We start from the raw sequence: 23545 nt of genomic DNA on the forward strand, positions 1-23545 counted from the left end.
TGCTTGAAACAGTTCTGGGCAGGCTATGTTTAGATCCAGAATGTGGGTTTGGTCAGCTCATCTTCATGTCTCTCGCAATCGCCTGCCTTCCTTCCCCCCTGCACCTTTGCCTCTGTCTGCTGCCAGTGCCACCATGCAAAGACAAGCCTTCTGCAGCCAGACACCCACTCTGTCCCACTGTTGCTTGGCTTCCCTGCGGCCCATACGGCGCATCGCCTTCCTTCCTCCTCGTGCCTCTACCTCCGCCTGCTGCCAGTACCACCATGGAAAGGCTCTCCCACAACTGTCTGCCTACTCCAGCCCGATTCTCGGCTTTCCCACAGCCCATGCAACAGATCCTGATCACATGCCCCCCCCCCTCCTGTGGCTGCCTGCTGCTTGGACAACTCATCTGAGCTGCATAGGCTGCGGCTATTGAAATATTGGCCCCCGCACCCTCGCCACCTCTGGTGCTGGTGGCCCACCCACCCACCACAGCTGATGGGGCTTGTTTTTGGGGTAGGGCTTATATTAGGAGCATGCTTAAAAATCAGGCTAGGGTTTATTTTCAGCTTAGGTCTTATTTTCAGGAAAACACGTTAACAGATAAACAATTAATCTCCATTCAGGATTTGGAAGCATTTAACATATTGAACTGAACACCATCTTCAAAAGTATATAGAAAGTATATATTTTGTTTTCATTAAAACAGTCAAAAGATTATTTCATAAATGTAATTATAATCTAAAATTATGCCTGAATTATTTTCTGGTTCAGGAACTATATAAAAACATTGAAGACTTACCAAAAAAAAACTTGAAACTGTTATCTTTAAAAATAATGAATTGAATAATTTTTAAGTGTTATTTTTAACACTTAAAATTATTCAACTCATTATAGCATAAGGCCTGATGAAATTGTCTTGTCCAAAAGAATTTTACATTGCCGTACAATGTTAGATTGTACCATGCCACAAGATCCTTCATTGTTTTGTTCGCTGCACTATGAAACTTATTGCAATAAACCAGGTCACAGATATATCTGTTCGATATACTCATAATCTTACTGTTTGAACTAAATAATAATATTCATTAACTTGAGATAACTACTGACTTATTGCATATGCTTACCTTAACAGCAGCACAGAATTTTTCTTCTTTAAAATATCAGTTTATTTATTTTTACAAGTTACAGTAGGACAATATGAAAATGATCCATGGGACACTTACTTTACAGACATTGTGCAGGCACTCTGTGGTCACTGGCTGGTAAACCAGCTCCTGGCAGCAAACACACATAAAGGATTGTTCCAGTTTCTTCAAAAAATTCTAGGATGGGATAAGGGAAAAATAATTAAGTCAAATGCTGAAGTGCTTTCGAACTCTTCATAAAATAGTATTGTTTCTATATTAATCCAGACTTCTTTTCAGGCCTGGAATATAGTATACTTCAAATACTATATTTTAATAAATATACTACATATTAGCCAAATTGTGTTTTCACTCCCTGCAGCTCCTCATGCACTCTGGATGGTGAGGAAACTTTCCAGAAAAGCTGCAGGTAGAACTAAGTCCTTGTTTCAGTGAAAATCCAGTGGCATGACATTAAAAGGAAACAGTGCAGAACACTGGTTAAAATAAAAAACAACAACATACTGGTCCTTCTTTAAGAAATTTAAGAACTTCATCCCAAAGTTTCTGGTTTGGAGAGTCTTCCTGTATCAACCATTGTTGTTGCTGCGTTAGCTGAAAAGCTTCTCCCTTCCCTCCATCACTCAGCTTCATCGTTTTGGCTGTGTTTGTAGGTTGCTTTATATTGTCTGGAAAAAATATTATCAAACTACAATTATAAATTTACACTGGTGCCTTCAACTACAGGTACAGGCTTACTTATTAGATTTACCAGAAAATGTAAAATAACACCCAAATAATCTTAAATTAAAAACTTTCTCCAAAACATACATCCTCTGTTGTACTCGTGTTTCCGGTTATTTTGAATGTAATATATTATATTAGCTCTATACCTGTGTTTCGCTATGAAATTCTGTGATTGGGTTTAGTTTTGGGGGAGGAAAATAAGGGGAAAAATATGTGCCTCTGCCTACTAGCATCCATCGGTATTCATCTGGCTAGAGTCCTGTCAGTGTGTGAGAGAATTGAGGGCTGTTTGGAAACTGAAACATGGAAATTGAAACAGTATTTGTTGTATGAGCAAGAAGGAGACAGCAAGGAGCCTGTTCTGTAGTAAAGCTGGTTGCTGCTATGAAACTAAAATTGAAACTCCTCTCTTCTGCTTGTGTTTTGCATTTGGAACAGATTTCTTTTCAGGTGGGGAGGGAGAATAGAACTCCTTCACATCAGTGTGTATTAATAATAATATACAAAATACTAATGCTCTGACGATCATTTCTAGGTGAGCACCTAGAAGCCAAGAGGAACATACGTGCCAAATTTCAAGTTTGTAGGTTTTACAGTTCTGGAGATTTTGTGATAATGCATGAGTGATATTTCGCTTTTATATATATAGATTCTGCAAATATGTCCAGCTTACAACCCAATATTTGCAAAGATAGTTTTTAACACAACTAGTGATACAGCGGCCCTCAACCTTTTGGGCAACAGGGACCGGTTCCGTGGAGAGAGGAGGTTTCTGCAGATTGGGCTTCATTTGTTTGCATGGCCCAGTTTCTGGCATGCCTCAGAATGGTACTGGTGCATTGACCGGGGATTGGAGAATCCAGGTCTGACAGAAAGTAATTGTTTTTCTTTTAAAGATACTTTCACAGAAAAAGTAGAATTTCCTTTTTATGAGGGATAAATTTCAAGTAGCTCACCACAAGTAAAACAGTATGATATTTTATTCAAATCTTAAATATTGAAATAAAACTCATTCTTAAAATATGTCCGTTTGTGTAATTACTGCACCAGCAGCATCCATCCTTAAGGTAAGCCCTGGCATCTCTATGGGAATGTTAAGGTTTGCAGAAGCAGAAGAAAAATAATGCAGGGAATTGCAAGCAATCCAGTAAAGAATGATTGGACACAGAATGCCAACTTATTGAAAAATTCAGAATGAGGAACCAGGATGGAGTATCTTAAAATAAATTATGGCTAGCAAACTGAAGAGGAACCCTGCATATGATAACAATTATGATAGCAAGCTACAAGCAAACATTTTTACAGTGCTAAGAAAACATTGTCCTGACCTGAAAAGAACATGTATTTATTGACTGTTTTCTAGCCAAGTTATACCTATGAAATTGAAATGACACTCAGTGCCTCTTGGAACAGCAGATCTATGGTCTCAAATTTCTTGTCTTTTTCATTTACCAGAATTTAATGCACTCTAAAACTATACACTTTGGATGAAACTTGATTCCTAATTAATCTATTTTCATTTGAAGCCATTATTTATAAATCAGGGGTGTCAAACTCAAGACCTGGGGGTGCTTAGATCTGGTCCGCAGGACCACCCTGGAAACAGCAAAGGACTGGCCTGTGGTATCTCTGCTAATTTCTTTAAGCTGAAAGATGTTTGATGGGATCCAGAGAAATTATGTTTCAATATGGGTTGAAATATCTTATCTATCTGATAACTAATGTATTAAAGTTACTAGACATACCATCATTAATTGGTCTTTTCTGATTTCCATTGCTCTGTTCCATTTGTTCCTGTTTCACAGGCTGCTTTTTTACTTTATCTTTCTTTTCTTTATTTGCCATAGCTTCCCAATAGCCTTCTGGGTACTACAAAAGAAGAACATCACATCTGAGAAGTATTTTCAGCAATGCTTGCATCAAAACAAGAGCATCTGGAATAGCAGTATGTTCATAAGATCCATTAGTTCAAAGACAACTCCAGTGCTCGAAGGGGAGCCCCCCCCCCAAAAAAAAGTATAATCGGAGTTAACTAATTCATAAAATGTCATAATTTCCTTGAGGCCCAAGATGAATCCTGAGCCTTTATTTCTAACTATAACAAATAGACTGGTTGAAATTACCAGGTTTCCTCTTTGGTAAGGAATCAAGGGCTGTTTTCCTTTTTCTATATTTTATCAATTGATCTAGGAATCCAAATATTAACAAATGAAGTAAGTGCTAAGTTTATCTACTTCAACACATTTTAAATTGGGAGTGATTTGTATTTGAAGGATAGTAAGCCATATATCTCAGTCTCTGGATTTTCTGACGAACTAAGGATGTGTGATCAACAGTTTCTGAGCCATTTATTGCCAGGAATGGCAGTTAGGATAAAGATTTATATACTTTATATACAGTTAAGGAGCAGAAATTTTCTGATATAAACTGTTCATTCCCATCTAAAAACCATCTCAAAATATGAAAAAGGGTCCTCAACTATACTGTCAAAATTCAGCCATTTGGTTACTGAATGTCAATCATTACTTTAAAATTATGGGACCAGAACAAAAATGTAGTCCATGTGTAGCCTATACATTGTCACCTTCTCATCTTCATGAAATAAAGTATGGACTTCTGAACATTATACAGAAAATATAATCCAAGCCACCTAACATCTTTAAAACAAATCTGAAGAAAATCTTCCAAGAGAGCTTCAGCTGAGTATCGACTAGCTTATCTGTTTTAGTAAAACATAAAAACGATGGCAACATTAAGTTCTAACCTGTAAACTCAAGCCCAATTTCTTGGACCGGTCTATTCCCTCCGTAGTCCAAGGTGCAGGTTCAGCATCATCTCTTCTCAGGAGATAGCGCCAAACTAAAAATCCGCATTTTCCAATTTCTGGCCAATATTTCACCACCTGAATTATAAAGTATAGACTGACTGCTTAGAAAACCTTTCAAATATTTGAATCTAAAATGTTTAATCTAAGGTTGTCATAAAGAATTTCCTAAACTTAACTCTACAAAGGTTGTTTTTTTTTTAAATCCAGTACATTAAGTAAAATGATAGTCAAGGAAGGACAAAACAAAAAAACAGTAGAAATAAGGTTATTTAGACCAGGGGTCTCCAACCATGGCAACTTTAAGACTTGTGGACTTCAACTCCCAGAGTTCTTCAGCCAGCAAAGTTTTAAGTTTTACTGGCTGAAGAACTCTGGGAGTTGAAGTCCACAAGTCTTAAAGTTGCCATGGTTGGAGACCCCTGATTTAGACTACCACCCTACAGCATTGATCTGTGATTTTCTTCTTTGCTTAGTTGCGCATTCAAAGTGGCTAATAAAATTAAAATGCAAAATACAAAATATAAAATTAAAGTATGAAATAATCAAATATTAAAAACCTGGAGTTGCATCATGAATGCTCTTCTAAGAAACAGAGGGAGAATAAAAGCCAAAAAGAGTACATTCCATAATATGAATGTGGTACAGAAGAGCTTCTGAGTCTGGGGACACACACACAAAAAGGCTTCTTCTGCCAATCATAACGTTTCTACAGACTTGTTAAAGAAAAGGCAACTGTTCAGGTAGTCAGGTCCTAAACTGTGTATTATAGTTTTATTATTTCCTATTTTTTATTAAATTTATAAGCCCACACACTCTAAAATTTAATAGTAGCACTATATCTTTCGCATCATTCCCAACTATTTTATTAGTTAACAACCTATATGCCACATTTTATGCCAACTAAAACTTCCAGGTGCTTTTTAAGGATAAATCACAATGATCAAAAAGGAGCTAACAATGATTAGCAATCAATCCAGATATCCTGCCAATGCAAGTGGAATGGATTCTTTATCACAGATGCAACCTTAATCAATGAGATCTTCCATTTCTGTGGAAAAGGAAGAGATGCAATACATCCACAACAAGCTAAAGTTCAACATCCAAGTACCCAAGATTCAATTAACATAAGCCTGGATTTCATTTGTTTCTTCATCTGCATTTAGCCCATTATCAAACTTCAGCATTTGCCCTCAAGGACTATTTCCTTAAGGGCAAGCAAACTGGTGTTATCAGCATATTGATGACATCCCACTCCAAAGTTCAAGTAGATACTGAAGAACATGAGAAACAAGATGGAGTCTCATTGGATGCCCTGGATACATTTGTGTGAAACAGAAGTGCAACAGCAAAAGATTTGAAACTACTGTAAAACAGATAGCCTAGAGAAATTAGGAGGGTCATGAATCCTATTCATTTTTCAGCATAGATAATCCATTAAGATAGTTTTAGTCCTGTATTTAAACCAAAAGTTAACATTAAAATATCTGGAAGAGTAATAAAGTAGTTGCCTGAAACCAATGTTAAAGAGTTGTTAATTTAATTCTACCTAAGTTTTTTTTCTGGAAACATTGTATTGCTAACTAGAGCTTATAAAACTTATGCTAGATCAATCTTGGAGTACTGTTCAACTGTTTGGAATCCCTATCATATAACCAGGGGTGGGCTTCAAAATTTTTAGCAAAGAGTTCTCTGCCCAGTTGCTGGGTGGGTGTGGCCATGCCCTAGTCGGCCTCCTGCACCATGGTGGGGGGAGGGTTGCCCTCCCTGGGCTCCCATGGCTTTCTTTGAGCCTCTGGGAGGGTGAAAATAGCCTCCCTGGGCTCCGGAGGCCAATTTCCAGCCTTTCCAAACTTCCAGGAGGCCCATTTTTTGGCCTTCCTGAGCCTCCGTGCGTGCCCTGCACTTACCTGCATCCAAAACGAGCCGCGTGGGGACTCCTGGGAGGGGTGGGGAGGGTGGGTAGGGGGAAGGGGCCAGCCAGGAGTGGGATTTGGGGGTTTTCCGAACTGCACAGAATCTTAGCTAGGGGGTCTCCCGAACCTCTGAGAACCCCCAGCAGCCCACCCCAGCATATATTTGATATTAATTAGCACAATCGAGCAGGTTCAGAAGTACTTTACGAGAAAGGTTTTGCACTCTTCTGTACATAATCAAATTCCCTATGCTACTAGGCTCAAAATTCTTGGTTTGGATAACCTGGAACTGTATCACTTGCGGTCGGACTTAGGTATTACATACAAAATTGTGCATAGTAATGTTTTACCTGTAAATGACTTTTTCTGTTTTAATCACAATAATACATGCTCAAACCGTTTTAAACTCAATGTAAACCATTCTAAACTTGACTGTAAAAATGTGATTTTTGTAATAGAGTCTGGAATGCTCTACCTGATGCAGTTGCCTCAGCTACAAATTTTCACAGTTTTAGTCACAAATTGACTTTTGTGGACCTCATTTCATATTTAAGAGGTCTGTAAATGGGGCGTGCATAAGTGCACCAATGTGCCTATTGTCCCTGTCATTTTATTCTTTATATTATTTGTGTTTTTGGTTTTGTTTGACAAATTATAAATAAAATAAAAGTTCCACAATTTATTCAGGAAAACTGTCTAGAAAGAAATAATGAACAGCCATAGAATAAAGATCCCAGAAAAGTAACTAGGATACATTTTCCTAATCTCCCTCCCAGTAGAGATCACAAAAAATACTAAGCAGTTGACTTGTTAAAACCAGATCTAAATATCAAGTTGATGTGGATTTTGAATCTTTTTCATCCAAGCATATCTAGATATAGCAATTTCTCTCTACATATACATTAGCTCTAGGAAAGAAACTTATGCTATCTGAAAAGCAACTTACATACAAAGGCAAGTTGAGGTATTGATCTCAATTTATCTATCTTGCTTCTGATCATCTCCACTGTGTTGTAGTGGACTTCCTAAGCAATGGTATTGTAAAGAAAGAACTTAATATTGACTTCCACAATAAGTAATCTTTGATAACCAGACTGTTTCTCTAAAAAGTATATATGCCACATTTTCTAAGAATCAAGGCATTTTTTTTCTGGTAGTGGCAGATTTAATTTTTGCAAATTAGCATAAATAATAGACAAAGTTAGCTGGAGAAGTTTAGAGGGCTTTTTACATAAATCATCAAAAAGATGCCAACAGCTGAAAACTCTATTTGTTATGCTATAAACAGAAATCCAATTTTTTTAAATGCACATATTATTGAATTACTGAAAATATATTCAACTTATCAATTCTTTCTCTCCCTTCATCACCTCAGATACGTTGTGCAAAAGCTGAAATAATAGACAACCAATACAACAGTACAACAAATTGATTACTGATTTTAACTGAGCATACTTTCTAGAGTGCGTTGAATCCAAAATTGCATGAAAGAAAGCTGTGAACATAAAGGGCATTCTTTAAACCCTCTGTGACAGATCAGAAGGTCACTGAATACTTGAAATGTGCCATTAATAACATCCAGAAATCACAAAAGAGTATACACATGCATCTTTTAGATCAGTAAGTTTTGCAGTAAAAAAAGTACTTCGCTATTAATATTTTCCAAGACAAACAGAAGAACAATACTTACCTTATATATGCCATCATATCTATTGCCTTCCTCTGGAGCATATTTGCTGATCCTTCGACCTTTTGAACTGCGAACAACTCTAACTGGTTTCCCAGCTCTCCAATTTTTAGACTCAGCTCCATTTTTGTCATCCAATGGAGCATCACAATTTAGAGCCAGGGCTCTGAAAAAAAAAAAATTTTTTAAAAGTCTTTCAACATAACAGAATATTTCTTAAAGTATTAGACTATCAGTGAGGATTTACCATGACATGCCAAACTATTGCAATTTGATACTCTACAGTTATCAGAGCAGGCTAGTTAAGCATAGAATCACTACTGAATCAACTGCAGTTTGTTCCTATGGAAACAGTATGCCCATCTCAAACCTGAATTGATCCTCCTTTTTCTTCCTTCACAAAAAATGTAAGAGTGCTGCATTCAGGCACTCAAAGCTTCAGTCTCCAGATGCAGGTGTTTCACAATTTGAAGGGCTCCTAACTTTACTCAGCCATTAAAACTAAAAAGATCTTCCCCCTTTGTAACCCGTTCTGCTTTATTCTTTCATCAACAGGGTAGCAATAAGCAGAAATATTGTTTTCTCTCTACAGGAAAAGCTGCAATCCACTTTTGCCTAACATCTTGATTTCTCATAGCACTTTAATTTTCCAATGGACTTCTAAGATGCTTTAGCAACCTATAAGAGGCAACAGACTTAGGATGACTACCTGTTTGAAAGTGCAGTTTTTCCTTAAAAATGGATGCTTGCTCCTTAAAAAACAAATAGGAAAATATTTTTAAAAGCACCTGTTCATGTGTGTTAGAGTTTGATCAAATGAATGTTCCCCAATTCTTTTATTGCCAGAAAGGTCTCTTCCACCACTCCCAGTGTAAGTAAATTCATCACCTCGGTCCTATATAAGAAGATAAATTATCCTTTAAAATGTCAAATTATGATTGAGGATAGTCTGAAATATACAAGTAGAAGATGAAAATGAGTCCCATGCAATAACAGCTGTGCATATATAACTATACCAACACTTTATGTGGTGCTGCCACAGATATTTGGGGACGTATTTGTATGTGGTCATATTCATATCTGTTTGCATACAAATGTGTCTACCTAAAAACACAAAAAGCGTTAACTTCAGTAGGCAGTGTTTTAGAAGGACCAATTTACATGGGCTGCAAGAGAGGAACAGAATACTAATGATATTTTCATCCTGAGCATAAATAGAAGGATTTTTCAACACAAATCCTCACATTCCATACTCTCCCATTATATCTGTTCTATATCCAGGATAGATGTGAATGCACTAAATTTGCATTAGTGGCAAAGAGCTGGATCTAATTACAGATTTCTATATGCCAGGATATAGGGAATGCCTCTCTCAGGTATCTTATCCTCAAATTTCAGGATTAAAAGACCTGCAAAAACTTTCCAAGAACATCATTAACTGGGGGTGGGCGAGGACATCAACATATATCAATGTACCTTCTCTATCTATACTGTAAAAATTGTGAATATGTCTATAAACTGCCTAAATATTTTATTGTATTTGTTATTCTAAAACAATTCAACTATTGTACTTGATATATTTTGGCATATTTACATATTATCTCTCTCTTTTTTTTTAAAGTTCAATATCTTCTAGCAGTTTGCATTAACAAGGTCCACTATTCTGTTTTTGTGCATCTATAGCAGGGGTGGCAACCACGGCCCGCGGGCCACATCTGGTCCGTTGGTCTGTCCAATCCGCCCGCCCTGAAAAAAATCGCTGGGCGTGTCATATTGCCCTGCGCGCGTGGCCCCCAAAGCTGCAAAACAGTGCGGAGCGCTCTCGGGTAGGAAAGAAAAGAAGAACTTTGCAAAGGCCTCCGCTGGGAGTTCGAAATCACCTTCGAGTGCGACCTCTCCGAAGGTGAGTCCCCCCCGATCCCCACTTTTTTCCGGGTTTCCAGGCTTAAACTTTGCAAAGGCAAAGTTTGCAGGCGGAGCGTCTTCCCGCCGAGGAGCGGAAGGGTTCCGCCTGGCGGGCGGGCTGCTTGGAGCGGGCTGCTTGGAGCCACCTAAAGCTAGCCGCTGCTGGTGGAGCCTGCCCTGCCTTGGTGCCCCGTTTCCGGCTCGGCGGTCCTGCTCGGGCAGCACTTTAAAAGCCTGCTCCCAGCACCCGAGCAACTTCCCAGCAACTTGCGCCTTCCTTTTTCCTTGCGGGCGCCGCGCCTGGCCCAGCTCGCGCCTGGCCTTTTATAAAATTGGTTCGGGAAGCCCGGCGGGCGGGCTGCTTGGAGGAGGCGACCCGGAGGCGCTCCGGGCTTCCCTCTGCCGCACGGCTCGGGGCCAGGCGCGAGCGCCCGCGAGTTAAAAGGAAGCCGCAAGTTGCTGGGAAGTTGCTCGGTTTCGGGCTTCCAGGCTTAAACTTTGCAAAGGCAAAGTTTGCAGGCGGAGCATCTTCCCGCCAAGGAGCGGGAAGGGTTCCACCTGGCAGGTGGGCGGGCTGCTTGGAGGAGGCAACCCGGTGGCGCTCCGGGTTTCCCCTCCGCCGCGCGACTGGGCCAGGTGCGAGCGCCCGAGAGGAAAAGCAAGCCGCAAGTTGCTGGGAAGTTGCTCGGGTGCTGGGAGCCGCCGTGGTGAGCGGCTCATCGGGCGCGTACGCGAGGAGGAGGGCTTTTAAAGTGCCGCCTGAGCAGGACCGCCGAGCCGGGAAACGGGCACCAAGGCAGGGCAAGGTTCCACCAGCAGCGGCCTAGCTTTAGGTGGGTTTGGATGCCCCTGAGCGCCGCTTTGCTGTTTGTTCTCTCCTGGGACTCGCTTGGAAAGCGTGGAAAGTAGTAGCAGGAGCACCCACGGTGTTACTTTTTCTTATATATAATATATATAATGGCCTTTTATAAAATTGGTTCGACCCTCAAACGCAGATCTGATTTTCCATGTGGCCCCCGACAGAAATTAATTGCCCACCCCTGATCTATAGGTATGTGACTGCCTTTTTGTTTTATTATAATTCTTGAAGTTGTACCACATTATATAAATATGTATGTAATTACTTTTATTAATTTTAGTCTACTACCCATGTTTTCCCCGAAAATAAGACCCAGTCTTATTTCCTTTTGGACCCAAAATAAGCACCAGGTCTTATTTTCAGGAGTTGTCTTACCCGCTTACCTTAGGACCACTGCCTCCTACACCCCAATACCTCTTGCGCTGCTGCCAACTTCTGTGGCCATTTGCAGCCAGACACCGAGTGGCTTGTTGCACGGCCTGTGTGCCAAGTAGATTGTTGCGTGGACTGTGCAAGTTGACTCCGAGCTGTAAAGCTATCTCCAAGCTGTTTTTCAGCTGATCAAAACAGTTTTAACTTCTGGTGTGGGTTTGGTTTTTTTTTTGTTGTTGAGAAAATTATGTTTTAAAAAGCTATCATCAGCTATCCTTTTCCTTTTGGCTAAACTCCTTTAAGTGCACTCCAAACATTTTACTTGACTACATTTTCTTTCCCTCTTGCTTCCCTTCTGAGAAGGCAGAAAAGAATGAAAGCCAAATATGCATATTGTATGTTCCCACTCGTGGCAGGATGCCATGTGGCGCATTGTGCCAGTACCAATGCTTGCGTGCACATGGCACAATATACCACACAGCCTTCTGCCACGAGCGGTGGCATAACATACGCATACTTGGCTTGCATTTTTTTCTGCCTTCTCAGAAGGGAAGCAAGAGTGAAATAAAGTGCAGTCAAGTGGAAATGGTCGGAGTGCACTTAAAGGAGTTTAGCCAAAAGGAAAAGAATAGCCAATGATAGCTTTTTAAAACATAATTTCATTAAAAAAATTCTCCAGAAGTTAAAACTGTTTTAATCAACTGAAAAACAGCTCGGAGAAAGCTTGCACGGACTGCCCAACGAGCCATGCAGCAGAAGTTGGGCAGCAACATGATAGGTGTCAGGGTGTGGGAGGCCTGGCTGCAGTGGTCCTAATGTAAGTAGGTGTGGGGCCCATGGGGCAGCTGCATACCCCCAGCTTGATTTTTACCCATGCACCTCACCCTACTTCATACAACCAGACAGTGGGCGGGGCTTAAATAGGGCTTATTTTGGGGGTAGGGCTATATTAGGTACATGCGTGAAAATCCAGCTAGGGCTTGTTTTTGGGGTAGGTCGTATTTTCAGGGAAAGATGATATTAGCAAATCCATTCAGAAGGGTGAATTTGAACAATTTTAAACAGAGTTGAATGACTTTGGGTGAATTTGGACATTACAGATATGATAAATTACTAATCTTTCTGTCCCTGGCTATACCCTTTCCACAAGATGTAAATTACCCTTCCCCTCCAAAATAATTTAGCATGACATAAAAGTTTAACTGGTTTAAGGGTGGTGAGCATGAATTAAATCTGTTTGAGAGCTACTAGTCTTCTGTGGTTGTTTTGGGAAATAAAGAGAAATATTTGAAGGCTTATGCACCTTTCTTTTCCTTTGAAGTATTCTGATTTTTGGCATCAGCTATTCAGTAAAAATGCACTTTACCTTCACATCATCTCAGTAATAATTAATTAGCATTTAATGGCAAATGATACCAATAAACTAAAAGGAATCTGCAACAATAATCACAAAATTATAGGCCTGAGGAAATAGGGTAAAACACACAAATACATTATATCTTCTTGAGCTACTTTGTATAAAAACATGAACCATGAATAATAAATAAAAAGCATTAATTAAATATCAAAGCATGTCAGTTAGCACCAATTCAATGCTATCAGACGTATCTGACTAAATCAACCAAAAGTTGTAGCAGTTGATAATCTGGATTTACACAATAAAAATCTGTTAATGAATTATCTAGTAAATGGAAATGTTTTATAACATTTCATAAGAAACTTATGAAAGCCAAAATGTTAGTAAATATTCTAATAAAATTATATGAATGTATTTTTGGTTGCACCACTGAAATACCTTTTTTTTTTTTTCATTTTTATTTGCCAGATACATTTCCCATCTTTATTTTGTACAGCTCAAAGTGCTATCTTCAACCCTGGCAACTTTAAGACCTGTGGACATCAACTCCCAGAATTCCCTAGCCAGCCATACTGGTTGAGGAATTCTGGGAGTTCACGTCTACAGGTCTTAAAAATTACCGAAGTCAAAGAGCCCTACTAAATAAAATTTTTCCCTCCTCTCATTTTCTTCACAAAACAGCACTGCAAAGTACATTGGACTGAGAGAGTATGATTGGCCCAAAATTACCCAGCTGTCTTTCTTTTTAAATGTTTTCCCTTTATTGTTACAATTATTGCATAAGCCCTGTATAAAAGTCAGAAATAAAAAATAGAATATCTTGTGTAAAAAAGAAGTATTCTGTACAGTTCCTTTCTTTTACATACATTCCTTTTACAAACCTTTCCTGGTTCTTTTAATTTCTCTTCCAACATTAACTACTATCTAAATATTCAAACTTTGCTTTACATTTTTACAATTATTGCTCATATTGTATTTTCCATTCTCTAGTAGGACAACATAACTTAAACTTCATTCTAAGACTCCAATACTAATCTCTGTTGCCAAAAACAACTCCTAGCAACAGAAAGAAGTATCCATGTCTTGCCTCTGGCTAAGCATCAATTTTGATCTGGCTGGTGAAGGTGAATCATTTGAGCTGTCAGATTAATAAACCTCTATAATTTTTCTATCCTTCTCCAGTCAGAATCTCAGTATAGCTGAATGCTGGAACCCACTGACATTTTGCTAACACAAAAATAAATCCATTTTAAACATTAAAAAAACATTTTTACCAGCATCTTTATATTTTTACATAAGATGAGATAAAACAATCAAATAGAGCACCAATACATAAACCAATCGGAATATAGAACTTACAACTTCATCTTCAAATCCTCCAGCTAACACAAGGGAGTACGCTCCATCATTACTACGTCCATGGATTCCACCAACATGAGGTCTATGAACACCTGCTTCACTCACCTTTAAAATAAACAAGTTTAAAATATGTTCCTGTTTTGAATAGCGTATGTGAAATATTAGTGCATCTAGTTAAAATACTTTAATCTTGTTTTCCTGAAAAAATGTATTCAAAAGCTATTTAATTGTACTCAAAACACCACTCAATTTCAAAAATATTTTGTCATATATTATAATGCTGACATTTTTAAAAAGGTAAATTTAAAATCTCAGTCCATAGAGCAGTAAATTTATTTTTGGCAATTATCCAAGACAAAAGATTTATCTTACAATAAAGATATTAACCCAGGATCACAAAAGATTATCTTATACTAATATACTGATGGGATCCTGTCAATAAAACAGCATGACAATGGGAAAATTTCAAAAGCAGCTACTAGTACAACATAAAAACTAACTGACTTCAAATATTACATTAAAAACCCAAGTAATGATTTATGCACTCATGCAAATGACACAATGGTGAAACAAGAGTAAAAAACAATATATAGAAAATATGTCTACATACTTGCACTCTAAATTTCCATGTTGCTCCAACAGGAACACCAGGTATAGGTCCATAATGGTTAGAAGGAACTATAGTGCATTCCTTAGTACGGCCAACACAGGCCATGCCCTACCATCAAGAGAACAAGGCAAGCAATTAATCATAGTAATTTTGAAAGTTTATGAACAAATATGGGTCTTAGCAATGTTTTAGTTCATAGCTTATTGAAATAAGGGTATTCAAAAGCTGTTTTGAAACCAGGCTGTTGATCTATTTAAAAAATTATCACAGTTGGCTTTGCTAATTTTTTTTTTAGAAGAGCTACTACTATAAAATCAGCAAACTTCCCTACTGGCAGCACATAAAAGATAGCATAAAAACTACATTGTTTACCAGAACTGCTGTAATTATTCAGCATGATCACAAGACTTTATGCTTTATTATCACTGAATGAGGGTGGTCCTGGCCCAATCATTATTGATAAATGTGGACGATTATATTTAGATATTTCATAACATACATTTTAATTAAAATTTTCAGAATTCTCCATCCCAAATAGGTATAACAAAATATTTCATTGGAACCAGTCAGCTGTCTCGATTAAATTCCATTATTAATCCTCATCTCACTACTTTTTTAAAAAAAGAGATCGGTTCACAGTGATGCAGGGAAGTTTTTTAGGTGCCATGGGGCAAGCTACCTAAAACTTCATAGGTTTATTAAATTGCACCCAAAAACTGACCAGAACCCAAGACTTTAATTCAAGTATTATCCATCTTCACTATTGTATTTTCAACTAACTGAATATCTGAAATACTCTTTTTCAAAATCATTCCACATACAAAGCGTTGCAATATCATGTTTGAGAAATAATCTAAATAATACAATAATAATATGCTAAAAGAACTAAAACATCTATTTTTATGTAATTAGAATCTAAGTGCCATAGTAATATAAAATAAATGCAAAAGATATTGTAAATAATTAATTTGGGGTTCTGTGGCATAAATAAATAAATAAATAAATAAATAAATAAATAAATAAATAAATAAATAAATAAATAAATAAATAAATAAATAAATGAATAAATAAACAAACAAACAAACAAGATTTTTAAAAATGACTGTAATTACTTTTAAAAACCATTCTATAATAACAACGTTCATTTGACTTTGCTAGCAAAATGGAAGGAAAAAAAGCACATCATTAATTACAACTCCTAATCATGATTTCAATTCCATATTATGTTTACTAAAAATCATACTGTAGTATGATGTTTAAACTGAATTAAAAAATGCTATTTTGAGATGGAGGAAGTAGCAGCTACTAGTGACTTCAGGTAACTTGTCTGAGTTTTTGTTTCTGGGTTTTTGTTTTATTTTTTAATTTTATTTTTATTTTTTTAATGTGGGAATTACATTTCATACTTGGATTATGACACTATGGAGGACATTAGGAAACATTTTTTTAAACTTTTTTAGATTCGTGAAATTGTCTGAAGTTTATAAGTAAGGAAACAAATAAATGTTTAGAGAGAATACATTCAAAGGTATCTAAACATTATTTACCTTGCCCCAATCTCGTTGGCTGTCAGTGCAGGCAGATGGCATCTTTGCTTTCTTTTTACTTTGTTTGAGCTTTTCCCCAGCTTTTACAACCTCGTTAGAATCATTTTTACACGAAGGACAGTACCTAAAACATTAATTATTTTGAAATCTATTAATCTATTAAACTATAAATAAAATATGAATAATATCAACATAGGAATTTTTTTGCAATATGCATCTGAAACACAATTCCTTGTGGGTTTATATTTCATATTTACATTTCTTGAAATTTCTTGTAAACCCCTTTCTTCTTTTAATCCTATGGATATTATTTATTTATTGCATTTATATGTTATTTTTTCTTCGTGGCTATAATTTTATCGTCATAGTATCATGTAACAGAGATTTAATTTACAAATTGACACAACATCATCCAGCAAACTCCATGACTGATTAAACCTCCAAAGTCTCAGTTCAAGGTCTATACTAGATAATTTGGCTTATGATGATATTTGGGACTGGAATTACCGCTAACTGATGCAGTCATAAAGCGTGACCATATCACTTAACGATGGCAATCCCTCCAATATCTGTTGCCTTCATTAACTGAAGCCTATGGTTGTTACATGAGGGCAACTTCCTGCTGGCTTCCCATAACCAATGTCAGTGGGAAAGCCAGTGGAAAGTTGCAAGTCCTAGACTGGCAGCTGGGTAGGTGGCTAATGCTGGGTAAGGAAGGGAATGCAGAGAAGGATGAAAAGAGCCATGCACTAATGGCTGACACAGAAGGACTAGGGTGAAAGTACACAGGTGGGGCAGACTTATCCCAGTGACTTGAGACTTTCCTGACAGCTTCCCCACTGACTTTCTGGGGAAGCTGCTAGGTTAGGTGGCAGGTGGCAACCATGTGATCATGGGGCACTGAAACCAGTCATTCATAGAAACTGGTTACCAAGCACCTAGACTGCAATCATGCGATCACAGGGGAGCATTTCCTCCAATATTATGAGATGGGGCTGTTGTTCTAACCGTAAATATTGTATGAGGGGTTTGGTCTTGAAATAAACAGGGCAAAATTAGATATAATTTGTTGCTTCTCTCTTGGCTTTAAGCTTGGTTTTGACACTGTGTTCTATAAAATGCAAAATTAAACCATGATCCCATATTATCATTACAGCATTAAGAAACAAAAACAAACTAGGACAAATCTGATAGATTTCTCCAGTGGAAGAGAAATTACATGAGGGAAGCTGTGATCATCGTTCTCTCCTGCAGCTGCAGGTTTAGGATAAGCATCTAACTTTCACATTTGGTAGCAGCTGGCTAAGCGAACAATATAACAATTACACTGTCCAAGACAATTAAGCCTTGATTTTGAGCAAGAACTGTTGAATGATAGTTACCCTAATTAGACAGGTTTTATGCTCAACAACTCCTGGATATTCTCTACTAAAGGCAGAACAAAAAAAAAAAAAACCTACCATCTCAGCAAATACTTGCAAAATTAATCGTTTTACAAAAATTATATGATATTCCAAATTTAGCTTCTAAAGACTGCAGATCCTAAAAGACTGCAATTATTTTGAAATTCTGAACATTTGGAATGAACTGCAAACAATCTCCCGGTAAACACAGCTTCTATTTGGTTCCTGTCAGAAGAAGTAGCTAAGTAAATCACAGAGCTGAAGATTATGAACAAATGATCTCTTTCAATTCTGAGTACAACAGGGTAAAGCAAAAATCTGAATTTTCACATCTATAAATTACAGAAGGAATTTATCTTTGTTTAGAAACTCTTGCTGGTAAAAGGAACAGGAGCATCAAGCCTATGGTTACTATGCAGTGGTTTCAATATCTAATATCACATATAAGAACTCCAAGAATTTCTAAAGCTAAAAGCATAAAATGTATAAATAAGGGTTACTAGTATGATTTCATCTGGTATTTAGAGTGTAGAGGAAAAAAATGATTTTTCCCATTCTTTTAGCACTAGAAGGGCATTAGAAATAACAGCCTCTATCAATGAATTTTAATTATATTGGCAATAAAACTGAATATATATAGACTGTGTGTGTGTGTGTGTGTGTGTGTGTGTGTGTGTGTGTGTGTACACGTGTGTGTGTACGCGCGCGCATGTGTTTCTTACCAGTCCTCATCTTCTGGTATTTTGCTAAGTGGTGGGTTCAGGCAATATATGTGGTAAGCCATATTGCACTCATCACAGAGAAGTTGCATGTGTGCATCCTGTTTCCCCCCACATAAATAACAAGAACAAAATCGACATTCTTTATCTGGGTCAGCTCTGCAATGTTTACATTCAGGACCACTCTTCCCTGCAAAGAAAAAAGAGAGAGTGAGGGAAATAAGGTGATTAAAAAGAGTCTTGAACACCAGCTGCACAGAAAATTAATTATATAAACCAAAAAATATTGAAAATATTAATAAGCATTGAAAAAGCAAATACAATGATCATCAAAATTCCCTAGCTTGACTTCCTGGGGTGAAAGCCACCAGGAAAACAAATTTAAATGCAAGCAAATGCAGGCTACCAGACAATCATTCATTCAAGATCATGAACTATGAAGTGTTCACTCTTTGTTATTGGCCAGAATACATTTGCACAGAGAGCTAGATCACACATTTTTGGTGTCTTGATGCACGTAAATAAAAGGCAGACAAAATGTTACCATATTACTAAAAATGCGTATTGTCTTACTGATTTCCCACAATGCCTGTAGAAATATTTAAAACTACAGGGACACATGGTCCAATATATATAAACTAAGCAAAGCACCCAGGCATCTGTGGAGATGGAAAATCAATATTGGAAGACGAGGTGAAGCTTTCCTTTCAGTAAGGGATCTTGATAACTTATAACTCACTTGGATCTCCTGCAAACATGGCAGAGAAGAGTTAGTCCCTAGACTGTTGCTGGTGCATTAACTGCTTCTTTAGGTGGCAATTCAGTTCAGCTATCTGGATTTCTTGCACTTGGTGGTTTTAGAGGGGAGAAGAAAGAGTATCTTCCTCTTGATTTCAATCAGTATCTGATCTAAGGAGACACCAAAAGGTCTATTTCCTTAAAGTAACTGGAGGATAATACTGACTTAGGAGACACCAAGATAGAAACCGGGAGACTGTTGAGTTCTAATCCTGCTTTAGGCCTGAAAGCCAGCTGGGTAACTTTGGATTGCTCTCTCTGGTCAGTCTGACTCATCTCTCAGGGTTGTTTTGGGAAAATAGGAGAATAATATCAGGTATTTATTATTATTAGATTTTTATCCCACCTTTGTTTTTTTTATAAATAATTTGAGGCAACCAATATACCTAATACTTATTCCTCCTCATTTTTCCCCACAACAAGCCCGTGAAGTGGGTTGGGTTGAGACAGAATAACTGACCCAAAGTCACCCAGTCATCTTTTATGCCTAAAGTAGGACTAGAAATCACACTCCTATTTACTTACCTGGTGCTTTAAACTAGACCAAACTTATTCCTTTGAAGCTGTTGCCTGGAATGTCAAATCACATTGAAAAAACAGTTGCACTGAGTCCCTGGTAGACAGTTTTTCATCTAAAATCTCCTTCCTCACTAAGGACCTGGGGAAAAGATGGTTCTTTGGGCAAGTGGAAGAGAGCTACTTGGGCTGTTGATTATGTCTCTTAGAGAAATGTCTGCTGAAGAAAGACTATCCAAGTCATCTGAGCATTCGTTCAATATGTCCTCTTCCTCCTATAATTTCTTTCCTTTCCTTTAAATGCAATCAAGCAGTAATTTATTACAGTACTCAGGACTGAAGTAAGACTGTAAGATTACTCTCTAGTGTCACCTTGGGCCTATAAAAGACAATTATTAGCAAAAGAGGTTGGCAAATAAGCAGAATTTAAATATATGACAGTGGCAGCATAAATGTGCAAACCTTTGCAGATAATAAATCATTGTCTTCTGGTTTTCTCTACATATATCTTTCTCTACAAATATCTAAATCACACTCTAATATAAAGTTATTTCTATGAATTGTATATTTATTTGAAAAATATATTAATATATTTCTTTTAATAATAGCGTGTTTAAAATATTATTCAAAAATGGGAAACCTTTCATAGGCAGACCAATTACCTACTTTTGAACTCTCCATCTGCAAATGTCAATGGATATGCTCCTGGTTTTTCAATCTTGTATATTTCTTCTATAAAACGTAGTTTGCAATCATTTATTACATCTTCTGGGCCCCTGAAATTAAGAAACAAAATATTCAACTCACATGATCAGAAGTATATATTACAATTATACTGAAGGAGGATACAGACTTGCAGCAAGTTAAAATTTATAAACCTATATCCCTACTAAATTCAGATTACAAAATCTTTGATTCTATCTTGGCAGAAAGACTGAAAAGATATTTAAATAACTTTATCCATGCTGATCAAAATGGATTTCTGCCAAAGAGACAAATCAAAGACAATGTGAGAATAATTCTGGACACTTTGGAATACTATGAGGCACATCCTGAAAAGCAAATGGCCTTGATGTTTTTAGATGCACAAAAAGCTTTGACAATGTGAGTTGGCAATTCATCTTACTGCAATTAATACAAATGGGCTTTGGTAAAAAAAATTATCCAAGCCATTGAAATGATATATCATAAACAAACTGCAAAGGTGATGGTAAAGGGAGAATTAACAGAATCCATAGATATAAGAAAAGGGACAAGACAAGGTTGTCCACTGTCACCTCTGCTGTTTGTGTTAACATTGGAAGTGTTGAATAGGAATATTAGAGATGAAAAAGAAATAAAAGGAATGAAAATTAAAAAGGAAGAGTATAAATTGCAAGCCTTTGCAGATGACCTGGTATTTATATTAGAGGACCCATTGGAAACAGCACCTACATTAATAGAAACGATAGAAGAATATGGAAAAGTAGCAGGTTTAAAAATAAACAAAGATAAAACAAAGATATTAACAAAGAATATGTTAGCAAGACGAAACGAAGAGTTGGAAGAAGTTTTAGAAATACAGGTCACAAATAAGGTTAAGTATTTAGGGATATATATTACACCAAGATGTAGCACACTGAAGGAGGATAATTACTTAAACTCAAACAGCAGATTGCGACAGATTTGGCAAAATGGGAAAACTTACAACTATCATTGATTGGGAGAATATCTACAATTAAGATGAATGTATTGCCTAGAATTTTATATCTATTCCAGACAATTCAAATTCGACTAGGGAAAGGGTTTTTTGAAGACTTAAATAGAATTGTGCTGAAATATATTTGGCAGGGCAAGAAAGTGAGAATAAAACTTAAACTGTTAAAAGATGCAAGAACAAGAGAAGGGTTTGCCTTGCCTAACTGGGAGTTATATTATCAAACAACAAATTTGATGTGGGTAAAGGAATGGATAACATTAAGGAACAGTAGATTATTGACCTTGGAAGGGCATGACTTGCTGCTGGGATGGCATGCCTTCCTCTGGTATAAGAGAACTAAAACACAGGGGTATTTTAGAAGACATTACATTAGAGAGGTATTGTTTTTGAACTGGGAGAAGATAAAAAGACAATATTACTTAAAAATTCCATTATGGATATCTACTATCGAAGCTTTTTCTTATCCAATAATATATAAAAAGGAACAGTTAGATTGGTGAGATATTGAATGAAAAGGGTGAACTTAAATCTATGCAAGCGTTGGAAGAACAAGGTGTAAAAATGAATCGGTTTTCATATTTGCAAATACAATCTAGATTTGATAAAGATTTTAAAACAGAAGGTATTTATGTTAAGTCGACTGATTTATATAAAATTCTGAGGGGTACTGATGAAAAGGTAATTTAAAAACTTTATGGACATTTATTAGAATTTAAGTTGGAGGAAGAACAAGTCAAACAAATGATGATTGCTTGGGGGGAAAATTTTGGATATGGGATTGATTTAGAGAAATGGCAAAAATTGTGGTCTCAAAATTATAAAATGACAATGTCAACTGCATATAAAGAAAATTTGTGTAAGATGTTTTACAGGTGGCACCTACCCCGATGAGAATTGCAAGAATGTTTAAGAACAAATTGGATAAATGTTGGAAATGTCATCAGATACCTGGTTCATATTATCATATGTGGTGGACATGCTCGGATGCAAAAAGATATTGGACTAAAATCCACACATGGTTGGAAAAAAATGATAAAATAACACATAGACTTTAAACCAGATATTTTTTTATTGGGAATTATACCGGAAATATACAATACAGAGCTGAAATATTTGATTGTAAATGTTTTAACAGCGGCTAGAATTGTATTTGCTAAGAATTGGAAAAATGAAAAAATACCTATGCATGAGGAAGTTATTAAGAAAATTATGGACTGTGCTGAAGTGAGTAAATTGACATTTGAAATTAGAGAGCAAGAAGATAAGTAATTTTATATGATATGGGATTTGTTTTATCAATGGTTGGACAAAAAGACATGGTAATGTAAGAGATAATTTTGTAATAAAAGTTCAATAGATTGATATAAAATATAATATAGACATATATAACCATTGGATGAAAGTACAATATAAATTTTAAAATAGAATTTGGAATATCTCGTATAAAATGATGGAAGAAATAGTTTAGTCATGGATGATTAATAACTGATAAATATATACCGTATTTGCCGGCGTATAAGACGACTTTTTTGCCCTGAAAAACATGCCTCCAAGTGGGGGGTCGTCTTATACGGCGAGTATATAACAAAGGTCGTCTTATATGCCGGCAAATACGTTGTTGTCATTCGGTGCAAGAGCGACGGGGCGGAGCTCCGCAACTTGCGAAGCCCCTTCAAGCCCAGCCGGAGTCTCTCTTCCTCCTCCTCCCCCACCCACCCACCCACCCACCCACTCCACTCGTGCGAGCGGACAGGCAGGCTCCAGGCTTTGCCCCCATCCCTCACCTCCTTCCATCCCCCTCCACCCCCTCCAGTGGCAGAAACTTCGCCGCACGTGGGGACGAGTGGAGGGGTGGGAGAGCAGCGACGCAGCTCAAAGCTGAGAAAGCGCCATCCTTGCTTTTGTGCTTCGGGAAGAGTTCGTGTTTTTGTTTTTTTGTTTTTCTCCCAGGAATGGGATGCTGCTCGTGCGATTTTCTTTGGGAATTTTTCTCTTCCCGGTTTCAGCCTTTGCTCGAATCCCCCGATTCACTTCTGGAAAGGATGCTTGTGTAACTCTTTTCCTAAGTGTTGCTGGGGTGGAGGGGGGCAGTGTGCAGCGTGAGCGAGAGGCTCTTTT

The 23545-nt window shown here is 37.2% G+C and overlaps 1 protein-coding gene across 1 annotated transcript in view; it reads right to left on the reverse strand.

The window, feature by feature from the left end:
* Positions 1–23545, reverse strand: part of UHRF2 (ubiquitin like with PHD and ring finger domains 2) — an 84896-nt gene that overhangs the window by 3565 nt on the left and 57786 nt on the right. The window contains exons 5-15 of the mRNA XM_026676011.2: positions 20395–20504; positions 18418–18604; positions 16293–16416; positions 14746–14853; positions 14136–14240; positions 9072–9178; positions 8287–8449; positions 4621–4758; positions 3602–3725; positions 1635–1798; positions 1209–1307 (exon numbers count right to left, since the gene is read on the reverse strand). Coding sequence (XP_026531796.1) covers positions 1209–1307; positions 1635–1798; positions 3602–3725; positions 4621–4758; positions 8287–8449; positions 9072–9178; positions 14136–14240; positions 14746–14853; positions 16293–16416; positions 18418–18604; positions 20395–20504 — 1429 coding nt within the window. The remainder of the gene's footprint in view (positions 1–1208; positions 1308–1634; positions 1799–3601; positions 3726–4620; positions 4759–8286; positions 8450–9071; positions 9179–14135; positions 14241–14745; positions 14854–16292; positions 16417–18417; positions 18605–20394; positions 20505–23545) is intronic.

Source organism: Notechis scutatus, chromosome 2 (assembly GCF_049901735.1).
Source record: "Notechis scutatus isolate UNSWTSFEM ecotype Mainland chromosome 2, rNotScu1.2, whole genome shotgun sequence".
Taxonomy (NCBI): domain Eukaryota; kingdom Metazoa; phylum Chordata; class Lepidosauria; order Squamata; family Elapidae; genus Notechis; species Notechis scutatus.